The following is a 23,249-nucleotide window of genomic DNA, read 5'->3' as shown; positions in this document are numbered from 1 at the left end:
AATAATCTGTAGCGTATTACTCTTCGAAAAGCCTTACAACCTCCTCACAACGCCACCTGCGCCAGGAGGCTGAATAACTCCGATCCTAGGAGTGAATTGTGAAGGTAACAAGGGCTCAGCCGCAGTTTACGACCGAAAAAAAGGGGGTAAGAGGCGGGTGGGATAAGTGGGTTATCCGATTGGGCGGCAAAATTGTAGGGGCGCAGAGATGAGTGCAAGATAGAGAGGCAGGAAGAATGGAAAAGTGAGAGAGGGGGAGGACAAGCGGCGAAGACGGGTCTTTTATGTCGAGAGCAATGAAGGGAGGTTATGTGACGGCGTATTGGGGCACTAAACCAAAAAAGGCAAAGCTAACCGGAAGAAGCAATTCACAGGCCCACCGTTCACACTTGACATTGCGGATATGCTTATGGCTCTCGAGACAGGTCTACTGTTGGCTATCAGACAAGCAATGTATATACGTAGTGGCTAGAAAATTTTAATATATCATTACAAGAATGACCACCTGCGTTTGCGGCCTCTGTCCTTGACAATGACATGATCTAGTTGGCTCGACGGTAGTCTTTTTGGTAGATCTCTTCTCCCTTCTTTTCTAGGTAGAAGCCAGCGCAAGGCGGAAAAAGCTTGATTTGAGAAAACGACTTTTCTGTGTATAACATTTGATAATGATGATTCGCTATCGCTTGTTAGCTGGACGCCGACTTGATCAATCCAACTTTCACTCGCAAAAGCCTGCATAGGACCTGTTCTTCAACTTATGCCAGGGTCCATGATTACGAGGAGTATCAAGGACCTTATATTTCTTTTGCTTTTGCTTTTTCTCTTCTTTTACTACAGGTGCTCCCTAACAGGTTGCATTGTCGTTGACCAAAACCTGAATTTTATAGTTGTGCTGACCTCATCTCTCCCGTTTTAGGAAAAGCGTCCAGGCCAGTCCCATGGAATCCAAGTTAGAGTATCTCATTGCAGCCTTGGAGGGAACCTCCGGATTTCTTTTGTATTAATCCTCATTTCTATCCTGTTGTACACTATACACAACTTGTTCCGATCTATATTACTCAGTACATCTAACATTTGAGATTTCTTGTCTCTTGTTTTGTTCCAGGAATGATCCACTCTGGTTTTGCCACCCGCGTCATTCCCCCAACCTAAGCTGCAGCTCCCTTCAACCGTGTCGACCATGCCGATGTCGGTTCCCCCGTGATCATCAGCGCTAGAGATCGTATGGAAAGCTGGGTATACTGCATGCTGCGAGTCTTTACTCTGTGATCACAGAACCTGGTTTGCGTTGGCCTGGTTCTATTGGTTAATGAGCTGCTGAAAAATCTCCTCCACTTCAGTACAGTTGCTCTGTACTGAAGACACCCAACCTCCATCGCGACCCGATTATTCAGGCTATCACAATGGATCCGCCCATGATCCCGACACCTGGCATAGCGGCCTCCCGACCGCCTCCTTCCTCGGATTCGTCTAGCCCAAGAAAACGTCCACAGCACAGCGATTACTCACCCTCTGCTGATAACAACGCTAGCTATGGCCCAATGAGCGGCGGTCGGGCCCCAGGGACTGGTCCGGTCCCCATCTCAGAGACTACACCAGCCAACAAGACCCGCTTAGAACCCCCCGCTAATAATGCTGCTGGCAAACCCTCCAAGTCCTCCAAACGCAAAAAGAACCGCAATCGCAAGCATCGCAAACGACACCCGTCTTTTATTCCACCTACTCGGGAGGAAGCTCACGATAGTCCCGGGGAGACTTCGGATGCTAGAGGTGTCAGAGATTCAATGGAGGCCGATCGGCCAACCTCGAGGGACAAGTCGTTCTTCAATTTGGGGCCCAATCTGAGTAACACAAGCTTGGAGAGCGATGCGCTGTTAGATCATCGGTAAGATCTCGTGATATTGAGCGATCTCGGAGCTTGAGATGGATCCTAATTTTTCTTGCCGAGCAGGGACCAACCTTTGATGCGACCTCGGCGTGACAGTCGCCTTGCATCGTCATTCCGCCCGAGCTCCCTAACATCCAATGTCTTCCGGTCGAACGATGGGCAACCTCGCAGCACCCCGAGGGGAGGACGGAGCCAACAATATCACAGTGGTGATAGTGACGAAGAGGATGCCAATGATCTAACACCATTAGTGCGGCCAGTTTCAGGCCACACGCCTGGTCATAATCGGTATGGAACAGACAATCGCCCGGGTTTGTTCTCATCGCGTGCTCGACAGTCCTCTACTCGAACTATGTCCTCGGGATGTTCGCCAAAGGACGATCGCAGCCCACTCTATTCTCCCACTGTAGAGCGAGACTACGATGTCAACAACCCGCCGTCGATTCCGGGTTCTCCAAAGTTAGGCCCGGAGATGAATTATGACGATGCTGTGGTAACAGGAGCTGATTGGGACTTCTCAATGGCTCGCTCAATAGAGAATCGCAAGGATTCTTTGAACGCCCTCAACGACACGCTGATCGATATAGACGGAAATGGATTGCACCCACATTCTGCACCATCCTCGTCACCTGGGTCGCCGCTGCTCTCTCCACATCAAGAAATGCGGCGACGCCGGACCGTGGCACTGCCAGCAGAGGAAGATGTATGCTTCCCTACCGAAACAATATCCGAATTGGGAGACGAGGGACCAAGGCAAATGCGAGATGAAGCCGGTGAGCGTCGACGGCGTAGACATCGGCGATGGCCCGATCTCTCCGTGCTGGAAGAATGGAGCCGCGAGGAGAAAGAGGAGCGCAATGGAGACCTTCGAGTCAAAAGGATCAGTGAGCCTATGCTCATCGAAGGCCGATTGCGCCCTCAGTATACAGGTTGGCGACGCGAAGAGGATGAGGCGCCTTATCGGTTCACATATTTCAACGAGGAATTTCCGAGCACCATTCATGCCCAAACCATCTCCGAGCTGGTACAACCAGGTGGTAGCTTCCGCGATTTGTTTATTCCAGATCCCCCCGAGTTGGAGGAATCCTCGGAAGATGAGGACGAGGAAGAGGAATCTTTCGTGGAGAATCCGGCTTCCAACAACTCAAACCATCCCGCCAGCAAGCCAACACCATTTCACCCGGACAATCAGGGCCATCAAACGAACGTCAATCCTTATATGACACCTCAGACCGTTGTTCCCAATGGAAGGACTACGAGTGACCTTATCACCGGCAATGCTCCTCCTGTCAGAGGACCCTCGCGTTTATCTATCATCAGCGAAGGACGCCCAGACTCCCACCGAGAGCCCTCCCCTGCACCTTCAAACACCCCGTTTAGCAACACCCCCAACCCGAAACCTAAACGGTACGGTCCACGGCCGACTTTCTGGCTAGATGTTCTCTCTCCGACAGATGCAGAGATGCGTACGATTGCCAAAGCGTTCGGGATTCACGCGCTGACGGCAGAGGACATTATGATGCAAGAAGCTCGAGAGAAAGTCGAGTTGTTCCGCAGCTACTATTTCGTCAACTACCGCACTTTTGAGCAGGATATCAACAGCGAGGACTATCTTGAGCCGGTGAACATGTATGTGGTGGTTTTCCGCGAAGGCGTGATCTCCTTCCATTTCTCGCAAACACCTCACCCAGCCAATGTGCGGCGACGTATCCGCCAACTGATGGATTACCTGATCCTCAGCTCAGACTGGATTTCATATGCACTGATTGATGACATTACCGACGTCTTTGGCCCGTTGATCCAAGCGATTGAAGATGAGGTCGATGAGATCGACGAGATGATCATGCAAATGCACTCTTCCAGCAAGGATTCGTCGTCCAATGACAGTGTGCTTCCTTCATTCGCACCAGGAGAGATGCTTCGGCGAGTGGGAGAATGCCGCAAGAAGGTCATGGGACTGTATCGACTTCTCAGCAACAAGGCTGATGTAGTCAAGGGGTTTGCCAAGCGTTGCAATGAGCAGTGGGAGGTCGCACCCAAGTCAGAGATTGGTCTGTACCTCGGTGACATCCAGGATCACATTATGACGATGACGGGTAACCTGACGCACTATGAAACGTAAGATTCTTACCTATGTTGAAAGCTGGTCTTCCCAAAACGTTACAGAAATCGCTGACTATGTCTGGCAGAATCCTTTCCCGTGCACACTCCAATTATCTCGCGCAGATTAACATCCTCATGAACGAGCGTCAGGAACATACTGCCGATGTCCTGGGTAAGCTGACTGTTCTTGGTACGATTGTCCTACCGATGAACATCATCTGCGGTATGTGGGGGATGAACGTTAAGGTACCGGGTCAGGAAATCGATAGCCTGACATGGTTCTGGTGTAGTATGTCTTCCCCTTTTTTTCCTTCCCAGATTATCTGCTAATACTTCATAGTTACTGCCGGACTGTGCGTATTTGCATTTGTATCTGTTTGGACTGCTAAAAGAGTCTACAAAATTGTATAGATATACGATGTGTCCCCATGTTGGTTTCTACTTTTCAGTCGATTGGTTCGATACCCTGGGTTTTGGTTTGGTTATTTGCTCTTTTATTTTAGGACTTTGGGGGGGTTTTCTTCTTTTTGGACTCTAGCTCTGAATACTCGGCGTGTCGGTCCTTGGGATTTGACGATATACGATGCATGTGTTGTTCTTTGCTACATTTGGGAGGTTATCTGGGTATACATATTGGCCACAGGTTGAATAGAAACTGTATATTAGTTGAAAATGTCTTCCCAGCCTATTTACTACATAATATTACAGTCTTGTAATCTGCATTTACTGTAGGTAATCCTTGATTTTGTCCTTGTTTATCCTTGTTTACTTGGGTACTGTTTTGGTGGCGTTTGCGATTCATTTGTCCTTTTGATAGGAACAAAGACAATAAGGATATTGAAACCCCCAGAAAAGTGACCCTAAAATATAGACAATCTGAATGATAATCGACTGATCGAGGCCAAAGAAACAAAAACAGTCTACCTTCACTGCTGTAGTTGTATAATATAGTGAAATGTATACAAAAGGGCGAGTGGCGTGATGAAGTCATTGTATTTCCCTTACATAAGTAATTAATTATTTCCTGCATGCTGCACGTTTTATTATCATTTATTACCATTTATTACCATTCTCGGCGTCACCCACCGGTCATCAACCCCGGAATACAAAATCCCAGTGACTTCATCCTTTTTGTGTTCGGTTTATCCTCTGCTCTTTTCTATTTCACTTTTCAACTCTCTCTCTCTTCCTCTTCATTTTAAATCACATTCACATTCTTTCCCAAGACTTTCTACTGCATTCTAGACCCTCCGCGTGCTTCCCTGCAGTGACCCCCTCCCTTCTTGACGTGGACCACGATCATTGGCCTTTGCCACGAATCTGACCCTCTCTGTCAGCCACTTTTCACCGAGGTTTTGGTCACCGACTTCTCCTGCACATTTGGCAGCTAAGACGCCACTCCAGAACAACGTAAAACCAGTCAAGCCAAAACGTTGAGCCGGATCGGCGGGTCTCCATTTGCCCTAAATCCGCCAACCAAATCCTGTCATCAACCGATTCCTTCGTTCTAGGCCTTGTTTTTGCCCTTCCCGGCAACAGAGCAAAACGGCACAAGTGATGTGTGGGCTCTTTGCGCTACACTGACCCCGGCCCACTTAGTATTCTAAACAATCTCCATCTCTCTCCAGTTTCCCCAACCCCTGCACCTGCTGCAGCCATTTTTTGCTTGTGCGTTTCTGTACAGAACCCGATTCCCGGCAACAGCATGTGGGCATCGGCTATTCGTTCTGCTGTACCCTCACATGTGTAACGACCGTATTCTGCGCAACATCCCATTCGATCCTCGTGAGATCTCATTCGCTCTTACCAAAAACAACTCACTTCTTCACCGTCAAGCTTTCCCTGCCTGGGCGCCGTGCCTTGCTTTTTCTGTTTACCCTTTGGGCCCTGTGTCTGCCCAACTATCTGGCTACCTCTCGGGTCTCCTGACTTGTCCACGTCGTGTCAGCCCATTCTGACTCGACAGGGACCATGGCTGCGGAGTCCGAGAGGCCGCCTCCACCTTAACGGCACCTCTGGTCGATCCAGAGGGCCGAAGGATGCAGAGGCGGCGTCAGACCCTGTGCATCGATCGGTTAGCGAAAGTGGCATGACAGAACGGTCAATCGTTACATCCCAGACTCAACCCATGTCTCAGGTCCCTAAGCTTTTTCCCAATCATCCTACCGCTTCCGCTCCTGCGTCTGCTACGAACTCCGCTGTTTCCTCCCGCGAACCCTCCCCGGTCCGACATTCCTCACGTACCTACAATCCCACCTACAATCCTGCTTCGCCCAGCCGGGTATCTTCACACTCGCGAAAGACCAGTCAAGACCAATCCAGTCCGACCCGACACTCCAACGGCCTGATATCTGGACCACCTACAAACTCACCAACACCGAATCTTCAACGTTCCTCCTCTTCTCCTGTCAGATCCCTTGTTCTCTCCGCTCCTGACGACTCGCCGGCCAATGTTCCTGGTCCGGAAAAGTCCAGTATGCCATCATGGGCCGCGAACCGTTGCACGGATCCGGATTCGACCCTTCCGAATACTTCGCATAAAAGATCTTCATTGCCGTTGGAGGATTTCGCACCCAAACCAGACCGAAACACAACCCGGACTGTCGCTAGAGGCGTTAGTGGGCAAGGGTCCTCCCTGGAAACCGTCGAAGAGATGGCAAGCAATCCCTCTACTCCGTCCAGTGAGACTCCTACCAAGCCGGTGATCCAGGAGGAATCACGATTGCACCGGATCGATGAAGATCCGACTCCACGTGCCCCGCATCAAACTTTAGGGAGTGGCAGCGACAGTGGTGAGAATCGAAGTTCGGAACCAAAGGAAGAGACTCGTTCACAGGCGTCTGGTGCGGCCAAACCACCCAAAACTCTGATGTCACAGCGATCGACAACATCACTCAGTGCTGGTGCTCGTGGAAAGCCTGCCGACGGCTCAGTTCGCAACATGATTGTAGAAACAGAGACCGTCAGTTCGATACCACAGGTTTCCATGGGAGTGGGAAATGGTGAGCGAGGCAGCGCTTCCCGTGCAGACCAGGGTACACTTCGCATGAAGCCTTCCAATGAGACGATTCGTCCGCGCAAAGAAAAGAAAAAGACCCGTCGACCCAATTCCCTTCTTACAGCAGGCCCCGTAACAAGCAAAGCCGACATCTTTGAGGCTAGAGTGGCCAATGCAGTGGATGAGGCTGATGTTTCGGACTCCGACGAGACTTTCGTTTATGACTCGAACCCGCCTGATCCATACCCCTCCCGACCGCCCCGGTATCATTCTCGGACTCCTAGTGCGACCTCTATGGCGAGTCAAGCGGAGCAGTTGGCTAGTCGTACCCGAGGGTTGCGGGATGCTTCTCACGGTGTGACAGGCAAACGCAGCATGAAGTTTACCAATGCCAACCCCTACAACAACAGCAGCGTAGATGGTGATGGTGTCGAGATTGATATGGCTTCGCGTTCTTCTAGAACGGATGGAAATGGAACCATCACTCCCCGGCATCACAATTTGGGCCGCCTTCATGGCCGCAACGGCGTGCACCCAAATCTTTTTGATAACGACAGTGCAAACTCACAAAGTCAATCTCAAAAGTCTCCACGCCATTTCATTGGGAATAGCTATAGGCATTCGCGTCACAGCAATACCCGGTTGTCTCCCAACTACAGAACTATTAGCGGTGCTAAGAAGGGCGGCGAGCTTCATGGCTATGACTACGAGGCAGAGGGTGCGGACGATGAACGCACACCGTTGGTAGGCACACCACGGACAATCCACAGTCGGAGTGGTCGGCGGCCCAACAGTGCAAGCTTGCGGCAGATGGAGTACATGGCGCAGCGAGAACGCGGATTTTTCGCTCGATTTGGCTCATGCGCTATTATCTTCCTTATGTTGTTGATTGTCGCTGGCGGAGCTACCTCATTCATCATTGCGGCAACCCAACCCCTTCTGGACGTCCAAGTTATTGCGATTCAAAACGTACTGGCTTCGGAACAGGAGATCATGTTGGATTTGAACGTGCAGGCCATCAATCCGAACTTGTTCCCTGTGACCATTGATGACACCGATGTCAACATATTCGCAAAGAGTCGATTTGTTGGAACCGACAAGTTCTGGCGTGAGCATGGTGATCTGGATAATTTCCCACGCGTGGAGCAAAGCCGACGTCGCTGGCAGTTGTCACAAGCCGTGAGGTGCCTGGGCAATGTGGACTGTGTTAAGCAAGCCATGCCTAGCCACTCCGACCCACACACCACCGACGGGGTTGACGAGGGCACCGAAACCCCAACTGATCCAGAAGGCGACTCGCGATCGATGTTGCTTGGCCGCGTGTTCCACTTCGATTCTCCACTATCTTTCGAATCATCCCCTTGGAATCATTTGACTTCCAGCTCCAAAGGACAGATCCGTCTGGCCCGGCCAGGAAACAAAACTGAGGCAGGAGGCACAGAGCGCTGGGAGCGAGTCCTCGAACACCCCTTTGAGTTGACTGTCCGTGGTATCATCAAATACCAGCTCCCACTCAGCTCCCGCTATCTCTCGGCATCTGTTAGCTCCAGCATCAAGGTGGTGCCTGATGCCGATGACAACGATCCGGAGCAAGCACTTCCGGCCAACGGCACAGTGCGGATTTCTGTACCACAAAGAAGAGCACCGTCCATTCGCCTTCCACTCGATACTCGTTCCACCGGATCCGGGGATTCGAGACGACCTTTTACGGCATAACAAATTTAGCGATAGATCGATATCATTGACTTACGACAGCCCTATTTTCTCTTAATTATTTTTTACTTGTTTTTTTATTCATCATGTAACGCGACGAAAAGCAAAGAGCCTATTGCCTTTGGCGGCCCACTCTGTATACATACAGATACGCAGTATGGCCCCTATCTTCCCTTGAGACTTCATTCCGCAGTATACCCCATTTGCAATTTTCGTCTTTTTGTGCTCGCAAGCCTGGGACAAGTTCTATCACGGATCAACTCCGTCTAGATCTTGTCCTCCCTTTCCGTCTTCTCTCTTGTCTTTTTAAAAACACGTTCTCGGATATGGCTTTTTCTTCTGTTAGCAACTTTCTTCCTTGGAATGGATGCGATATCTGCTACATACGATCCCTGCATCCATTCCTTACACGGCAGTCAGCCATACTTTCTTATTACATTTTATTCAAGCTTCTCTTCCATGTCTATTCTTCTCGGTGCGAAGCACGCTGTATCTATACTATCTGTCTGTTCATTGCTGATCTCGGAATCGGCCTTGTTATGCATCTCTTTTTGTACGGCAGGACTTTTGGGAAAGATATTTCGTTATCAGCTCAGTCTTCGAATATGAGACGGGTTGGGCTTGCATAATGTTGTTTCATCCTATTAGAGGGTTTTGTGTTTATATCTCTTTTTTTCAGGGCCCTTGTAAATATGGATATGGATATTCTTTCGGGCTTTTGGATATACTACCTAGTATTACTTATGAGAATAGATATGTTCTTCAAAGGTTATACATAGAAAAATCTCTTGCACAAAGTATGCTTTTTTTCCCTTTTTCTGCCGTCTAGCTAACAAACTGAGAAGGGGGAGACAATATCTATGGAAACAGACATCTGAAAAACTAACTGAGAAGAATCCAAAAAAACCAAAAACGACCACCAAGAAAGACATCTAAAAAGACACCTAAAAGACCATCTGAGAAGACTACCATTAAAGTCTACCAAAAAAGACTCGACACGGCCGCATAAGCGGCCGACTATTCTTGTTTTATATACTTCAGCTTGTTTTTTGATTGGGCACATGATATCGACGCATGAACCCGTTTAGATGCCATCTTATATAAAAAAAGCAAGAAGGATTGCACTATCTGAACACGTACATATCATAAAATCATTATCATCGGCAGCAGGCATCATTCATAACCTTGTAACCAAGATTGAGCATAAAACAAAGATAAAATACCAAGGAAAAGAAGATAAAAAAAAACCAAAGAGATAGGATAGGGTAAATGTAAAAAAATCCACCTAAAGCAGAAGAAATAGACATAAGGTCAAGGGGACGGACGGGGATAAGCGGGATAGAATGAAACATCAAACAGCAACTCGCTAGAACAGAACCTTGGTAAACCTATTCACCAGGTCCTCGAATTTATCCACAGCAGGATCCCGCTCGGGAAGAAGACGACCTTGCCCGTCAAAGCGGTTGGGTAGGTCGATGGTTGAGTCAGAGTCTGCTTCAGAGACTTTGTTCTGGGCTCTTCCCTCGTGGTGTTTCGGGGTTGATGGGTGATGTCGATGGTGATATGGGGAAGCAGGACTGGGATAGGGCATAGGTGGATAAGGGACGGATGAGGAGCGGCGGAGATGATGATGGCTATCACGATCTCGATCGCGACGGTAGTTTTTACCTCCGCGATGCGAAGATGAATATGGTTCAACGGTAGAGTCACTATCATCAGTCTCGTAGCCAGGATCTTGCGGGGGATCCGTCAAGGCGAAAGCGACGGATTTCGAGACTTGTGGCGGTTGGCTAGTTGACCGGTGTGGAGACGTTGGAAAGGGGTGGATGTTTAGACCTGTCGATTGGGGATTAGCCTTTATTGCACTATATACTGTCACAGTTGGGGTTCATTGAACCCACCCTTGTGCGCGTGGTTTGCATCAGTAGGTAGGGTGGAGCTGCTCACATTGTCATCAGCCCTACGCGGCCGAGGTGCGTACTGGTCGGGTCCCGGTCCCGGTCCCGGTCCTGGTGGCGTAGCGCCGTAGGCGTAAGGCTGGGGCGGGGCAGCGCCGGGTGGAGGGGGGTAGTCTGCCGGGTTGTAGGAAACAGGTGTACCGCCATTCAGGTTGTAGGTTGAGTCGCCCGGGGGCGGGGGAAATAGTTGTTGTTGGGGTAGTAGTGGGGGTCAGCCATGGGCGGGGCGCCCGGGGCCGTCTGCGGGGAAAGCGGGTATGGTTCCGGGTCGTAGGATTCTTCATAAGGATCACGGTGGACGTTGTCGTCATGCTCTGGTTACACCACTAGTCAGGGTGAATATTTCTAGATAAAAACCAGGGGAAGTGGGAACTTACTGGAGTGTTCGCGTTCGCGCTCTTTAGACTTGCGACGCTCGTTGTACTTGTGTGCGGCATAGCCGAGCCCTGTTGCGCCCAGGGCGGCGCCCGCGAGGTCTCGTGAGCGACTGCGGTGCTTCTTGCTTCGTCGGCGGTGACCTTCGCGGTCGGAACCAGATGAACTGCTGTAGCGGGCTCGGCTGCGACTGCGGCTACGGGTATGACGTCTGGCACCGTAGGCTTCCTGTGCGTCGTAGTAGGGCGCACCGGGCTGACCATAGTAGTGCTCAGATGGGATACTGCCTGCGACTGGATCGTTGCCGTACTCGATCAGGCCGGCCGAGTCGCGAGCTGGGTCAGGATAGGACTGTGACGGGGCGCGGCTGCGAGACCTTGAGCGATGGCGGCCCCGGCTCGAGCCCTCCTTTTCTTCTTTGTCACTCTTCTGCTTCTCGTAGAGACCGGTGGCAGCAGCAGTGGCAAGACCGGCACCCACAATGGGAAGAGCTTGTCTCATGCGACTGCGGGAGCGGGAGCGCTCACCCTTGCGAGAGCGCGAGTGGCTGCGAACCTTTTCAACCAGGCCAGCCACGGCTGCACCGGCCAGTCCAGCGCCAGCCATGTGCTTGCGGCGCTCAGACATGCTGCGTTCACCTTGTTCTCCATCTTTCTCCGAACGACCACGGCTAACAGCCCGAGAACGGGAGCGAGTGCGAGATCGGCCTTTGCGGTCTCCAGCTTTCGATTTGCTACGCAATGCAGCCACACCAGCAGCAACGGCCGCAGCACCAACTCCCAGCTCGAGTAGAGTCTTTGCACGAGAGTGCGAGTGGGAGCGACTACGGCTGCGGCTATGACGGCTCCGGCCATGTCTGCTGTGGCGATGAGAAGAACGGTCATCTTCAAAGGAATGAGAACGGTGGCGGCTCTTGCTACGGCGGTAGTAGTCGCGAGCATGTGATGCAGCATTCACAGCGACTGCACCAAGAGCACCGGCACCAACAGTTTTACCAATACGGCTGGCGCCATGGCTGACTTCGCCATCCTTTTTGCTGTGGCTGCGGAACAATTCAGCCGCACCAGCACCTACTAATGCACCCTCTGCCATATGACGACGGTGGTGAGGGTGGTCGTCATAGTCGCGGGTTTCCTTTCGGATGTAGACCATGCTATCATCGCTGCTGTAGTCCTGATCACGATCACCGCGGCGCCGGCGACTAGTCTGGGAAACGGAATCATCAGGGCTCAGCTCACGCCGAGAGCGATGGTCGTCGTACTCGCGGACTCGACGGTGACGGTGGTAGTAATACGGGTCCTCGTCGGCCTCGGAACGGCGCACGACGTCATACTCGGAGTCACGGGGGCTGGTATACGAAGTGCGGGCTTCACGAATAAGTACGGATTGTTTTCGGGTGCCAATGGTAGTAGCAGTAGGGGACTGCTCCATTCGGGCCAGGGAATCCATGGACCGGGAGTGTGGACGATTGGTGTAGGGATTTAGGTACTCACGATCGTAGTAGTCTCTCTCGTAGCGTGTGGGTGGCTCATACTCCACCTCTCGCTCGTAGCGCGAAACGGTCACAGGCTCTTCTCGATCCGTTTTGCGCCGGATCACCAGCTCGCGCTCGCCGCCAAAGGAGTCATCGTGTCTCGACATGAAGTCTCGACGGTCATCTCGACGGTCATCTCGACGCTCGTCTTCAGGAGAAATGACGTAGCGCTTGATTGACACGGGACGGGTCTCGTCCCAGTCTCGTTCGCGGTCTCTGTAAGTGTACGACATGGGACGTAATAGGGGCAGTGAGATATGAGAAATGATTGAGAAATGAGTCGAGAAGTAAAAAGTGGAAGGGCAGAAAAAGTAAGATGCACACTGCAGGGAATTGAGGGGGGCGGCAGGGAAGTGGGGGTGTGCAGAGAAGATGCGATCGACTAATGGTCGAAGATGGTCCCAGTAGAAGCCTCCAGGGCTGATTCTGATTGGTAACGATTATCTCGGCCAAACAAATCAAAGCCAAGAAAAGCCGGCGAAACTCTAGTGGGTTTGAATAATGATTCAGGATGATGAAGGCCGTCGGGTATTCTGTAGGGCAGAGAGCGGAGTATCGGCACGCACTGAGCCGGCTCAGCCTCAGACTAGATGATCGGCAGGCAACACTGTTGTTGTATCGGACTCGAAAGACTTGGAGTGGAGAGATGAAAGAGTTGAAAGCATATGGTAAATTAGCGAACAATGAGGCAGCGAAGATGAGAGATGAAAATGTGAGAGAATGGAAAAAGGAAAAAAAAAGAGGCAGAGAGGCAAAGAAGATAAAGACATCCACGTGAGGCTCTCTCAAGGTTGGCACTCTTTGCCCGGGGGCTGTGGCGAAACCCTCGAAACACCGTGGCTTAGATTTGTTTGTATTTTTCAACGTTGTTTACTCTCGACGGTTTGGTTCTTCCCGTTGTCAATCCATGGGTTCTATCGACTGGCTCGGGATGCTTCCATGGTTCCTAACTTTTATATTGATACCTAGGTACATACAGTACACATACTGTACAACATAGTACTTCGGTAGATGCAGCCTCACCTGCATTCCAAATGTCATCTGTTGCATTGACAGGTGCATTTAACAACATTTGAAGTCTAGAAGAATGGATCGGCGCTATATGCACACAGTCATGAGAACGGTTTCCTGCAGTTTCAGCCGATAGGGCACGAATAGATTGGCTACAATCCACACAATCTATTATAGATTAATCTTGATCTCTTAGTATTTTAGGTTGCCGTTTTAAAATTATTGGTATCTTGCAGTATCTTGCAGAAGATTCGCTCTACTAGGCGCCCAGGAGTTGACATCATGCGGAGTACAAGGAATATAACCCCTGCGATATTGTACCACATTATCCACCGGGGCAATAAGAGGCGTAGAATCCAAAGCGCCCTGGTCTTGGTTTCTTTGTGGGAGCCCCGCGGATGACGTCAATATCATGCGGGGCGTTCTCGGCAACTCATTATTTATCATGGTTTATGTACCGATATACAACTTAGTGAAGGCTGAGTCCACTACTTCGCCCTGGGCTTGAACAAACTTGTGAAGATACGGTGAAGTAAATATCGATAATAGTATAAAAGAAAAAAAATTAACTCAAGAGAGCCTCTTTTACGTTGTATACAGAGGCCAAAAAAAAACGGAGAATGAGTAACCAAGCGCCAAGTTGCATTACGTTTCCTAATACTGAGCCAGTATCAGATAGAAAACTTGCTGTCAGACGTTGAGTCAAAGAGTAGGTACCAATAGTGTGGAGGCTCACCCCAGCCTATTTAAACCCGAGGCAGCGCTTGTCAGATCTATGTTTCAAGACCAGAGGCACAGATGACGACAGGGTCATTCAATGCAAAAAGCAATATCAAGATGACGTCTAGTTCTTCATATGAATTCTGTCAGACCCCTGGACGCGTACTGCATATGTTGTATCGGTGGCCAGCGCTAAAGTCACGGCGATGTTTCCTTTCAATTTCTACAAGAGTAGTCGGCCGCGTATGCGGTCTCTGTCCTTTAATGACGTACAACTTGAATAATCTAATTCATAATCTGAAAGGATATTAAATAATAGACAATGTAGACTCTGATATGTACGATATACGAAGGCGATAAAAAGCATAAATTGGACAGAGGGCTTTTCTATCTATAGGGACTTCCATCTCAGTGCCCGTAATATTGTTGCAGTCCTACTGTGCAGCTTCCAAATGAAGCTACCCCTCGACCACCCAATCTGGCGAGCGATGCGGTGGCCGCCGTAACCAAGAGGGGTGGTCTTCGAATGATAAGAAAGAACTTTGGGCTTTGCAATATGATTTATGCTCATTTATACTTAAATTATCTGGGACGCTTTGGTCGTGTCTCCGGTCCATCTGACATGCGTTTCTTTAACCCCGCCATCTGTTTTAGTCCAAGCTACAATTTCAGTTTATGGGAAGTCGACTCTAATGAGGAATTCAACCGAGTGAGAAGCCCGATTTCTTCTTCGAGAAGATTTATCAGCTGCTCTCGCCCCTCCAAGGGTTATTTGTTATTGGGCAGACTGTTTTAGCCCATATCAACTTTGATGAAAGTAGGTAACGAACAAATTATCTCGTGGCTTGAGGCCATTAATGATGCCTGTGGCACCCTGCAAGTAAATTCTGTAGGTTTTTCCTTCCTTCTTTTATGAGTAGTTGTAGTTCTAGCCTGTTTCTCTCCAGCTGTATTATCTAGAGACCTTCTTGGTGACACCGAGTATGCGCCCTTAGTTGGTATGCCCCAATGTGCAAAGCAGAAATATTAATCAAACTTGTATCGAACAGAATTGACACTGTCGTTGTCCTAGAGTGTGATTGCAACTATCCTTGTTAGGCTGTTAAAAAGCCTTCATACTCAATCAACGTAGGAAGCAACACCGCAGTACTATTCTAAATCTCCGCCTTTCTGAATGCCTTAGGTACAGGTAACTTAACAGGGGTATCAGTGCGCGCTGTGTTCTGAATAAGATGCTCAAACGAAGGCGATGATCCAACACGAGGCGTAAAAGGCTCAAAGTCCCAGAGATAGCCGAGAGTGCGCAGGATTGAAGAAGCAGAGTAAGACACGACCTTGCCATCCGAGTTAGTTCCCTTCTGCTCGACCTGACCCTTAGCCACCCACGGCGAGATCAAGAGAGTCGGGACGCGACCACCGAGACGGTCAAAGGAGAACGTATACTTCTCGCCGGAGGGCGCTATCTCGGTGTATGTCATGTGATCCGGGCAGGTAGCCAGCGGGGGCGGAACGTGGTCGTGGAAACCTCCTGTCTCATCAAAGGTGAGGATCAAGAGCGTCTCTTCCCACTGCGGGCTGGATCGGACCGCGTCGTAGACATTCTTGATGAGGGCCTCGCCTTCGGAGACGAGGCCGGTTGGATGCATTGAGTTTGTGCCCACGCCGCAGCAGGAGGGGTCAACAAATGAGAATTCTGGGAGCGCGCCGGCGGCCGCATCAGCGTAGAAGTTATCCAGGGGGACTGCTTTGTCGGAGTTGCCACTTGTGAATGTCCAGTCGAAGAAGTAGGCGTCAACCATAGCAGGGCTTGTGTAGTAGTTCTTCCAGGTGTGGTTGGTTTCTGACAGCTGCTGGAAGATGGAACGTTGAGTGAGGCCGTGGACGTCTGGGTTGAAGGCCTCATCGTTGGTTCCGTGACCGGCAGATGTGCCTGAGAGCACAAAGGCCCGGTTGGGGTTGGTGGGCTATTTATACAGGTTAGAGGCTATATGCGGCGGCTATGGAGTATGGGATTTGCTCGGACTTACACCTGGGTGATCCGAATGCCAGTGGTTGAAGGTAAGGTAGTTCTGCACCAGCGTAGTCATTACTGGCACCTCGTCCTCAACATAGTAGTTGATGACCTGCTTAGCCAGGTAAGCCTTGTCGGCATCGCCACCATACCCGCGCAGCTGCTCATGCACAAAGCCCTGCTGGGTGGGAGTGAGCTTGCCCCGGGCAATGTCGGCATTGCTGGGGGCGAAAGTGCCATAGAACTCGATATTGTTTCCAGTCACCGAGTGATCAGGATCATCTAGGACAGAGTCAAAGTCCTTAGCAGAGCTACAGACCGTGCCAGCTGAAGCATCGGTCAAGTTGTACGGGTTGCAGAAAGGACCGTTGTTGATAGGGTTCTCCAGTCCCTTGAGAGTCTGTCCGCCGAGCAGGTTGTCGACAGAGCGGTTTTCCATTTCCAGGATGACGACGTTCTTGATCTTACTCTTCAGATTAGCGATGGAAGACGAAGAATGAGGAGATTGTTGGGCGTTTGCATCAGCGGAGACCGCCACCGCAAAGTTCAACAGGCCAAGAAGGACACTTAGGTTCATTATGAATGAAGGAGACGTCCGGTCCAAGTTCTGGGCAGAGTGCTTGATTTTGAGATCTGAATCAAAGGATTTGTTGTCTCTCTTATATGTTGCTTTTAACCGACGACCCTGGCATTCCCCAAAACAATCCAATTTCCAATATCCCGTTCCACGTGTTGCTCTGGAAATCACGGCTCGATGGAGTTCAAATGTTCTATCTAGAAGCATGGGTATGGAGAGCAGTAGTGACCAAGCTGCGGGGTCATATAAATTAACACTCCCACAAGGCGGGGTGTGCACCCGATTGGCGATCGTCGCATCGTCTCCATAATCCAGATGTGATTGGCCGCTTGGGATCGATTGGCAGGCACCTCGATCACGTAAAGAGGTACCATCAGATTCACCAGCAGTACAGAATGTTGTGTTTCACGCCTTTGAGGCCGGTTGATTACCACTTACCACCACGCCAAGCATTCGCACAGACTGCAAAAGTGCCAACTCATGAAGAATGACCCTAGAAAACGAGGTCACGAGTTGCCTGGCCAAGCTTGGTATGTTGGTTTGTAAGTATTTTCATTTGGTCCACTTCGTGCCGTGTGGAATGCCCCGGACCACAACAAGACAACTGCCCTGGGCTTTCCCACGATAGCGCTGTCGGGACGAAATGCGACTTCCACAACGCTCAACATACAGTGTCAATCATTGTGAAAGGTGACATTTGATGCCTCTTAGATCAAATATCTGATCTCACTTGGAGTTGAGTCTCATGCGCTCCCGAGGCCGTGCGGCCAGCGAAGGCGGTAATTGGCTACCAACCTTGCAACAACCCACAACTTTCCAAGGTTAGGTGGTGAGCTGGATTGGGTTATTTTCTAGAGTCCGATGTAGCATTCGGAGAATATGGGAGTGATACAGAGACAAGCTCGTGTAGATGCGGGGGTAGAGAAGACTTAGGTCGTGTTCTCCACCAAGAATCACTCATATCTATCTACATTGTAAGTACAAATGTCAAGTGACAGCTTATTAGACTCCAGCAACTCAATCTAACACAACAAGAAAAAACAAAACAGAGCAAAGGGAAAAAAGAGTAACAATCCCGCGTTCGCTGTGGAGATATCGATAACTCGTCCCTAGATAGTATACCTCTCTACACATGAGGAGACGGTTTGTTAAATCTGACCTTATATCCACTTAGTCATCTGCTAGATTTTCGCAAAGGAAGATGCTGATCTAAAATAAAGAGAAGCATAAAGCAAGGACAACATGTTTCCTAAAGGGGGAGGTGGGTCTATATATATCACGTGTTAATGCCTGAATATTATGGCACATAATATCACACACGCAATGGCCTAGATTGATTGTGTCTATGTTGTATACCTATTTTAGTACATATAAATATGTATACATTTGATCTCCTAAACCGCCGGGTCCCATCCAAGGCAACCTTTTCTGGAAATTCGCAATTTAATGTTGCATCGGGGTAACTGTCGATGATGCCATCTTCAAATGTCTCCGACATCCGCCCCCCGCCATAAAAAAATTAATAATCAAGTCTCGATTTCCAATCTAACCTCGCCTCATACATCATACCCTACATATAGCTTAAGAAATGCTTTTTGTTTCTAAACCGTCACATAACAGCATCCTCGTACTGTGGGAATATATTACCTCTCATCTACACTACTCTTAAAGCAAAACTCATCCTACAACCTCAATATCACAACAAAACCTTTAATCAAAACTGTCGGCAAATCAAACCATTCTAAAAATGACGACAGCATTATTCAGATACATCGACCGGGCTTCATACGACCCCAACGCCACAGAGCCATTCAAAAAGCCATGGGGCAAAGTCGACGGACCAGGCCGTTCCTACCAACTCACAGAACGGGAGCGCAAAGTCGAGAACCTCCGAGGCCAAGAGTCGATCTTCACAACAGACAATTCCGGCTTCGCCTTATACAACTCACCCGCAAAGGAGACCGCATTCACCGACGACGCCGAAGTGCGAGGGGGTTACTACGCAGAAGTTGAAGAGCTACTCCGCCAGAAGCTGCCGGGTGTGAAAAAAGTAGCCATCTTCGACCACACCATCCGGCGGCGGACGCCGGGGTCAGCGCGCAGTCCTGTGCAGCTGGTTCACGTGGATCAAACGCCCAGAGCTGCTGAGGCGAGAGTGCGTCGCCACCTGCCAGAAGATGAGGTAGAAGAGCTGTTGAAGGGTCGATACCAAATTATCAATGTCTGGCGTCCGATTGAGAATCCGGCATCTGATTTCCCGTTGGCGCTGATCGATTGGAGGAGTATTGCTCCTTCTGATTTTGTCAAGGTTGATCTTCTTTATCCGAAGGAGTGGCAAGAGAATGGAGAGGTGGCGCCTGATTCTGAGTCGATGTTCTCTACGGAGGGGTATGAGGTCAAGGGGGAGACTTATGCTATCGCTCCTAATGAGAAACATCGTTTCTTTTACACCAAGGATATGACGCCGGAGGAAGTCGTGTTCATCAAGTGCTTCGATTCGAGGAGCCACACTATGACTGACGGGAAGACGGATATTGCTCATGGGTCGGGACATACTGCTTTCTTTGATCCGCAGACTCCTGCTGGATCGCCGGGGAGGCAGAGCATTGAGGTTAGATGTCTGGTTTTTTACGAATAAGCTTAAGGGTTTCTCCTGTCGCAATGAGTAATGCATTCAATTCAAATATCATGTCTTTTACATAGTTTTTACTCTGAATATCATCTATATTGTCACTATTCATGTCCCGAGGTGGTCAATGGGTAGGGCTCGTGTGGTCCCTAACGGATGTTAGGGCCTAATATATATACCGCTGCAGCGAGAATCGGATATTCCGATTCTTGTTATGATCTTTTGGCCTAACGTATTTCACAAGCGAGCCGGCCACCTCCAAACATCATAGTAAATGCGATATTTTTCAAACTTGAATCTCAACAACCATGTTTTTATTTTATCTCCATACTTGTCGATAGCTATCGATAAGAATTATTAGCACTATATATCAATTTCAAAGAAAGTAGAAGGCTATATTATTGTCATCTCGAAAATCACCGAAAATTACGTTGCAAAAAGCTAGGAATATATACATCTATCATTAAAAGATATTTATTCCTAAAACTCCGTAAAGAGGCTATATATCACCTAAAAAGCATTAAGCTATACGTAAAACTCCATATAGCCTACCGTTGTTGAGATATCAAGTTGTAATTTATCGCATTTACTATGTGATTTGGGGTGGCTGGCTCGCCTGTGAAATACTTTAGTTAGTTAGTTAACGTATTTCACAAGCGAGTGGCCACTACAAGCGAGTGGCCACCCCAACCAAATATATTAATTTCAAATGCATATACCTCAACCAAAACTCCATTAAATTAAATACACTAAATTCATCTATCTAGCTGGGCATCTATTGATCTTATGCCCTATTTCTCCACAACCACTGCACTTTGGTGGCGCCCGTGTACGTGGTTGTAAAGCCGGCGAAGGGCTTCTTCGTGGAGGGGAGGGAGGTGCTTTATCTGCTTCCACCGGCTCAGTAATCAATTGAGAAGCTTCTTGAACTGTGAGCCCTGCTTCAGCTGGTATCTGCTGTCGGGATCGAGTACGCTTTTGCTTCTGCTTCTCGTTGGCGGCGCGTAATTCCTTGTTTTCTTTCGCGAGTAAGATAGCACCTTGTATTGTAAGACGGAAGCCTTTTATAAGCTGGTTTAATACACGATCTGACGGGCTAGGTGGACTTCGAGATCTTGTACGAAGTAAAGCTTTAATTGATGAAGTCTGCCGACGTAGTTCTTTCTCTGTAGCTGGCGTTTTTGGTGTAAAATTTCGACTTAATTCACTACCACGGCTAGGAGGGGGGGTAGGCGTTCGAAGCCGGATATTAAGCCTTGAAATCACTTGATCTGGTGCAAATGGCACTAAACCGGTAGCTCGGAAGCTGCTTTTAATTGTCTTCGGTTTAAAAGCTTCAATTCGTGCCTTTAGGTATGCTTTAAGAAAGTCAAGTTTCTCAATATAGTTGATCCCGTTCCGCATCTTCGTTTCAACCGCCCGACTATAAGACCGTTTTAAGACCGCAAAACAGCCGACATCGAGAGGTTGTAAAAGATGGGATGAATGAGCAGGCATACAAATTGGTATCACCTTATTTTGCTCGCAAATTTGATCAAATTTCGGCGTTAAATGACTTCTATGTCCGTCAAGTATTAAAAGCCGATACCCCCCCTTCGTACGTGAAGAAGTAGTAGGAATAAAGAGCTTTTCAAGCCAGCGAAGTCCAATTTCATCCGAAGTCCAACCATTAGGACTCACTTCAAAACGCCAATCGTTAGGAAGGCCGGTAAACCAGGATTTAAGGAAGACCTTTCCTTTAAAAATCACACACGGAGGAAGCACCCAGCCAGAAGCATTCGTACATTCAATCACTGTCACCCACTCTCGATTTCCAGGTTGTTTAAGTGCTCTCCGCCCGGAGTATTCACTCCTCGTAATAACCCTCGTAGGTGTCGTTAATCCCAAAGCAAAACTAGTCTCGTCAAAGTTATAAACATCATCGGGGTCGATCCCAAATTGAAGGATTGTTTTTTGAACTAAATCAAACCACTCCCTAATGATTTTCGGGTCTTCACATTTCGCGCGCTCGTAGTTATACCGTTTCGAGAATCGGGAGGAGAGAAGAGGGTGCCTTTTAACAAAATTCGTAACCCAATTTTCGCCGACCGAAGTAACCGGGGTGGTTCCACGTTATTAAAGAAGAAGATTGGCCATCTCTCGAACCATAGAAGGCCGGGGCGCTAATCCACGAGAATCCATAGAGAGTATCCATTTTTGAAGTGATTCCTCTTCAGTTGTAGTCAATTTATATGAATTGGCGCGAGAAATCGCGCGGTGTTGCATTCCATTAATTCGGTTGCGGAGAGTTGTACGCGGGACGTTAAAGGTACGCGCAGCAAGAGAAATAGAGCTGATATCTCCATTTTTAAAAGCCTGGATAGCTAACAAAAGCCTACCCTCTTGCTCTATTGAATTTCTAGAGGATTGAGAGCGAATTGGTGGCATGGTGGGTGGTTGAAGAAGCAGGGTTTAAATTAACTGACGCGTTTTGGTTGGGGTGGCCACTCGCTTGTAGTGGCCACTCGCTTGTGAAATACGTTAACTAGCGGATAAATAGTATTATGTAATCACTTAGGTGTAGCGACCTAAGTAGACCTCTGGTCCCGGTAGGATTGATTACACTCGGCCGACAGCCAATTATCTTTCCGATGTTCCCCAAATTTCTTAGCGAATGTCATTAGAAGGCGCGCCTTCGATAAGTAAATCTACAATATAGTGACCTTTCAAATCTACGTAAAAGCCCTGCTGAAGATACTCGGATTACCAATTAACCCATTCTTGGCAACATTGGAAGATCGTGAGTGCTAACTTCGTCTGAGTCACGACATCTCCATATCTAAAGACCCCTCTCTCCAAGATACCAATTATTATTTTTGACTCATATCCAATACAAACTTCACATATTAATAGCTCGCATCTACCGAGGGGGTTCTGCTATTTTCTCATCATTACATCAAGACCGCTCAGAAAGCCGGCTAAATAGTGAGCCCTAGAACCAATAACCTCTCCTCCTCCTAAACATACTAACATCTACCTCAGCATTCAAAATGTCCTCTTCAGTATCAGATTTACGAAACCAACCCAACACCTGGACAAAGGGAGAATACCTAATCTCAACCGACATATCCCTAATCCCCATCAAAACCCTAAACACCTGGTACGCCGGCGAAGAATTCTACTGGGCAAAGCCAATGCCGGAGCCCGCTTTGCGCGAAACATTACAAAATTCCCTCTGCTTCGGGCTGTATCACAATCCAAGCCAAAACCAACGCCAGCTAGACGAAACGCCAGAGAACGATACATCATCAGACACCGCACTCGAATTCGTCGGCTTCGCACGTTGCGTAACAGACTACACAACATTCCTCTTCTTGACAGACGTCTTTGTCCTTTCCTCGCTCCAGGGCCTCGGGCTCGGAACATGGCTTGTAACATGCGTGCAGGAGGTTATTGAGACGATGCCTTATCTGCGGAGATCGCTGCTGCTTACTGGGGATTGGAAGCGGTCTGTGCCGTTTTATGAGAAGGTTATGGATATGGAGATTATGGTATGTAACCCTCCGATTGATGGGAAGGATGCGGTGGGCTTTGCTGTTATGCAGCGGAAGTCTTGGGGGGCTCCTGGGTTCGGGGAAATGCCCTAGGTAGTATTTCAGTGCGTTTAGAATGGGTTGTTTGGGTATTATTTATTATAAATAGAATTGTTGTGGTGGTTAAAGGTATATAGTTCATTCAAAAGAGATGCTTTTG

General features: G+C 48.9%; 6 protein-coding genes across 6 annotated transcripts; 4 read left to right on the top strand and 2 right to left on the bottom strand.

Annotated features, from left to right (window-relative positions):
- Nucleotides 1-1,403: 1,403 nt before the first annotated feature.
- On the top strand, nucleotides 1,404-4,402 carry N7471_012100 (magnesium transporter CorA family protein; the record flags this gene model as incomplete). The annotated part of the gene is made up of 4 exons (XM_057284819.1): nucleotides 1,404-1,885; nucleotides 1,952-4,006; nucleotides 4,078-4,280; nucleotides 4,332-4,402. 4 exons carry the CDS (start codon nucleotides 1,404-1,406, stop codon nucleotides 4,400-4,402), a joined length of 2,811 nt encoding a protein of 936 aa, XP_057131085.1.
- Nucleotides 4,403-6,119: 1,717 nt separating this feature from the next.
- Nucleotides 6,120-8,705, top strand: N7471_012099 (putative phospholipid metabolism enzyme regulator; the record flags this gene model as incomplete). Its single annotated transcript, XM_057284818.1, has 1 exon — nucleotides 6,120-8,705. One exon carries the CDS (start codon nucleotides 6,120-6,122, stop codon nucleotides 8,703-8,705), a length of 2,586 nt encoding a protein of 861 aa, XP_057131084.1.
- Nucleotides 8,706-10,068: 1,363 nt separating this feature from the next.
- On the bottom strand, nucleotides 10,069-12,802 carry N7471_012098 (DUF3824 domain-containing protein; the record flags this gene model as incomplete). The annotated part of the gene is made up of 3 exons (XM_057284817.1): nucleotides 10,069-10,538; nucleotides 10,604-10,774; nucleotides 11,038-12,802. 3 exons carry the CDS (start codon nucleotides 12,800-12,802, stop codon nucleotides 10,069-10,071), a joined length of 2,406 nt encoding a protein of 801 aa, XP_057131083.1.
- A 2,652-nt stretch (nucleotides 12,803-15,454) lies between these two features.
- On the bottom strand, nucleotides 15,455-16,888 carry N7471_012097 (phosphoesterase superfamily protein; the record flags this gene model as incomplete). Its single annotated transcript, XM_057284816.1, has 2 exons — nucleotides 15,455-16,264; nucleotides 16,328-16,888. 2 exons carry the CDS (start codon nucleotides 16,886-16,888, stop codon nucleotides 15,455-15,457), a joined length of 1,371 nt encoding a protein of 456 aa, XP_057131082.1.
- Nucleotides 16,889-18,635: 1,747 nt separating this feature from the next.
- N7471_012096 (uncharacterized protein) lies at nucleotides 18,636-19,526 on the top strand (the record flags this gene model as incomplete). Its single annotated transcript, XM_057284815.1, has 1 exon — nucleotides 18,636-19,526. One exon carries the CDS (start codon nucleotides 18,636-18,638, stop codon nucleotides 19,524-19,526), a length of 891 nt encoding a protein of 296 aa, XP_057131081.1.
- Nucleotides 19,527-22,546: 3,020 nt separating this feature from the next.
- On the top strand, nucleotides 22,547-23,143 carry N7471_012095 (GNAT family N-acetyltransferase; the record flags this gene model as incomplete). Its single annotated transcript, XM_057284814.1, has 1 exon — nucleotides 22,547-23,143. One exon carries the CDS (start codon nucleotides 22,547-22,549, stop codon nucleotides 23,141-23,143), a length of 597 nt encoding a protein of 198 aa, XP_057131080.1.
- Nucleotides 23,144-23,249: the final 106 nt, after the last annotated feature.

Source organism: Penicillium samsonianum (genome assembly GCF_028829775.1).
Source record: "Penicillium samsonianum strain IBT 33392 chromosome Unknown utg000007l_segment0_segment0, whole genome shotgun sequence".
NCBI classification, from domain to species: domain Eukaryota; kingdom Fungi; phylum Ascomycota; class Eurotiomycetes; order Eurotiales; family Aspergillaceae; genus Penicillium; species Penicillium samsonianum.
The sequence above is the reverse complement of the archived record's forward strand: the minus strand, read 5'-3'. Positions and strand labels throughout refer to the sequence as shown.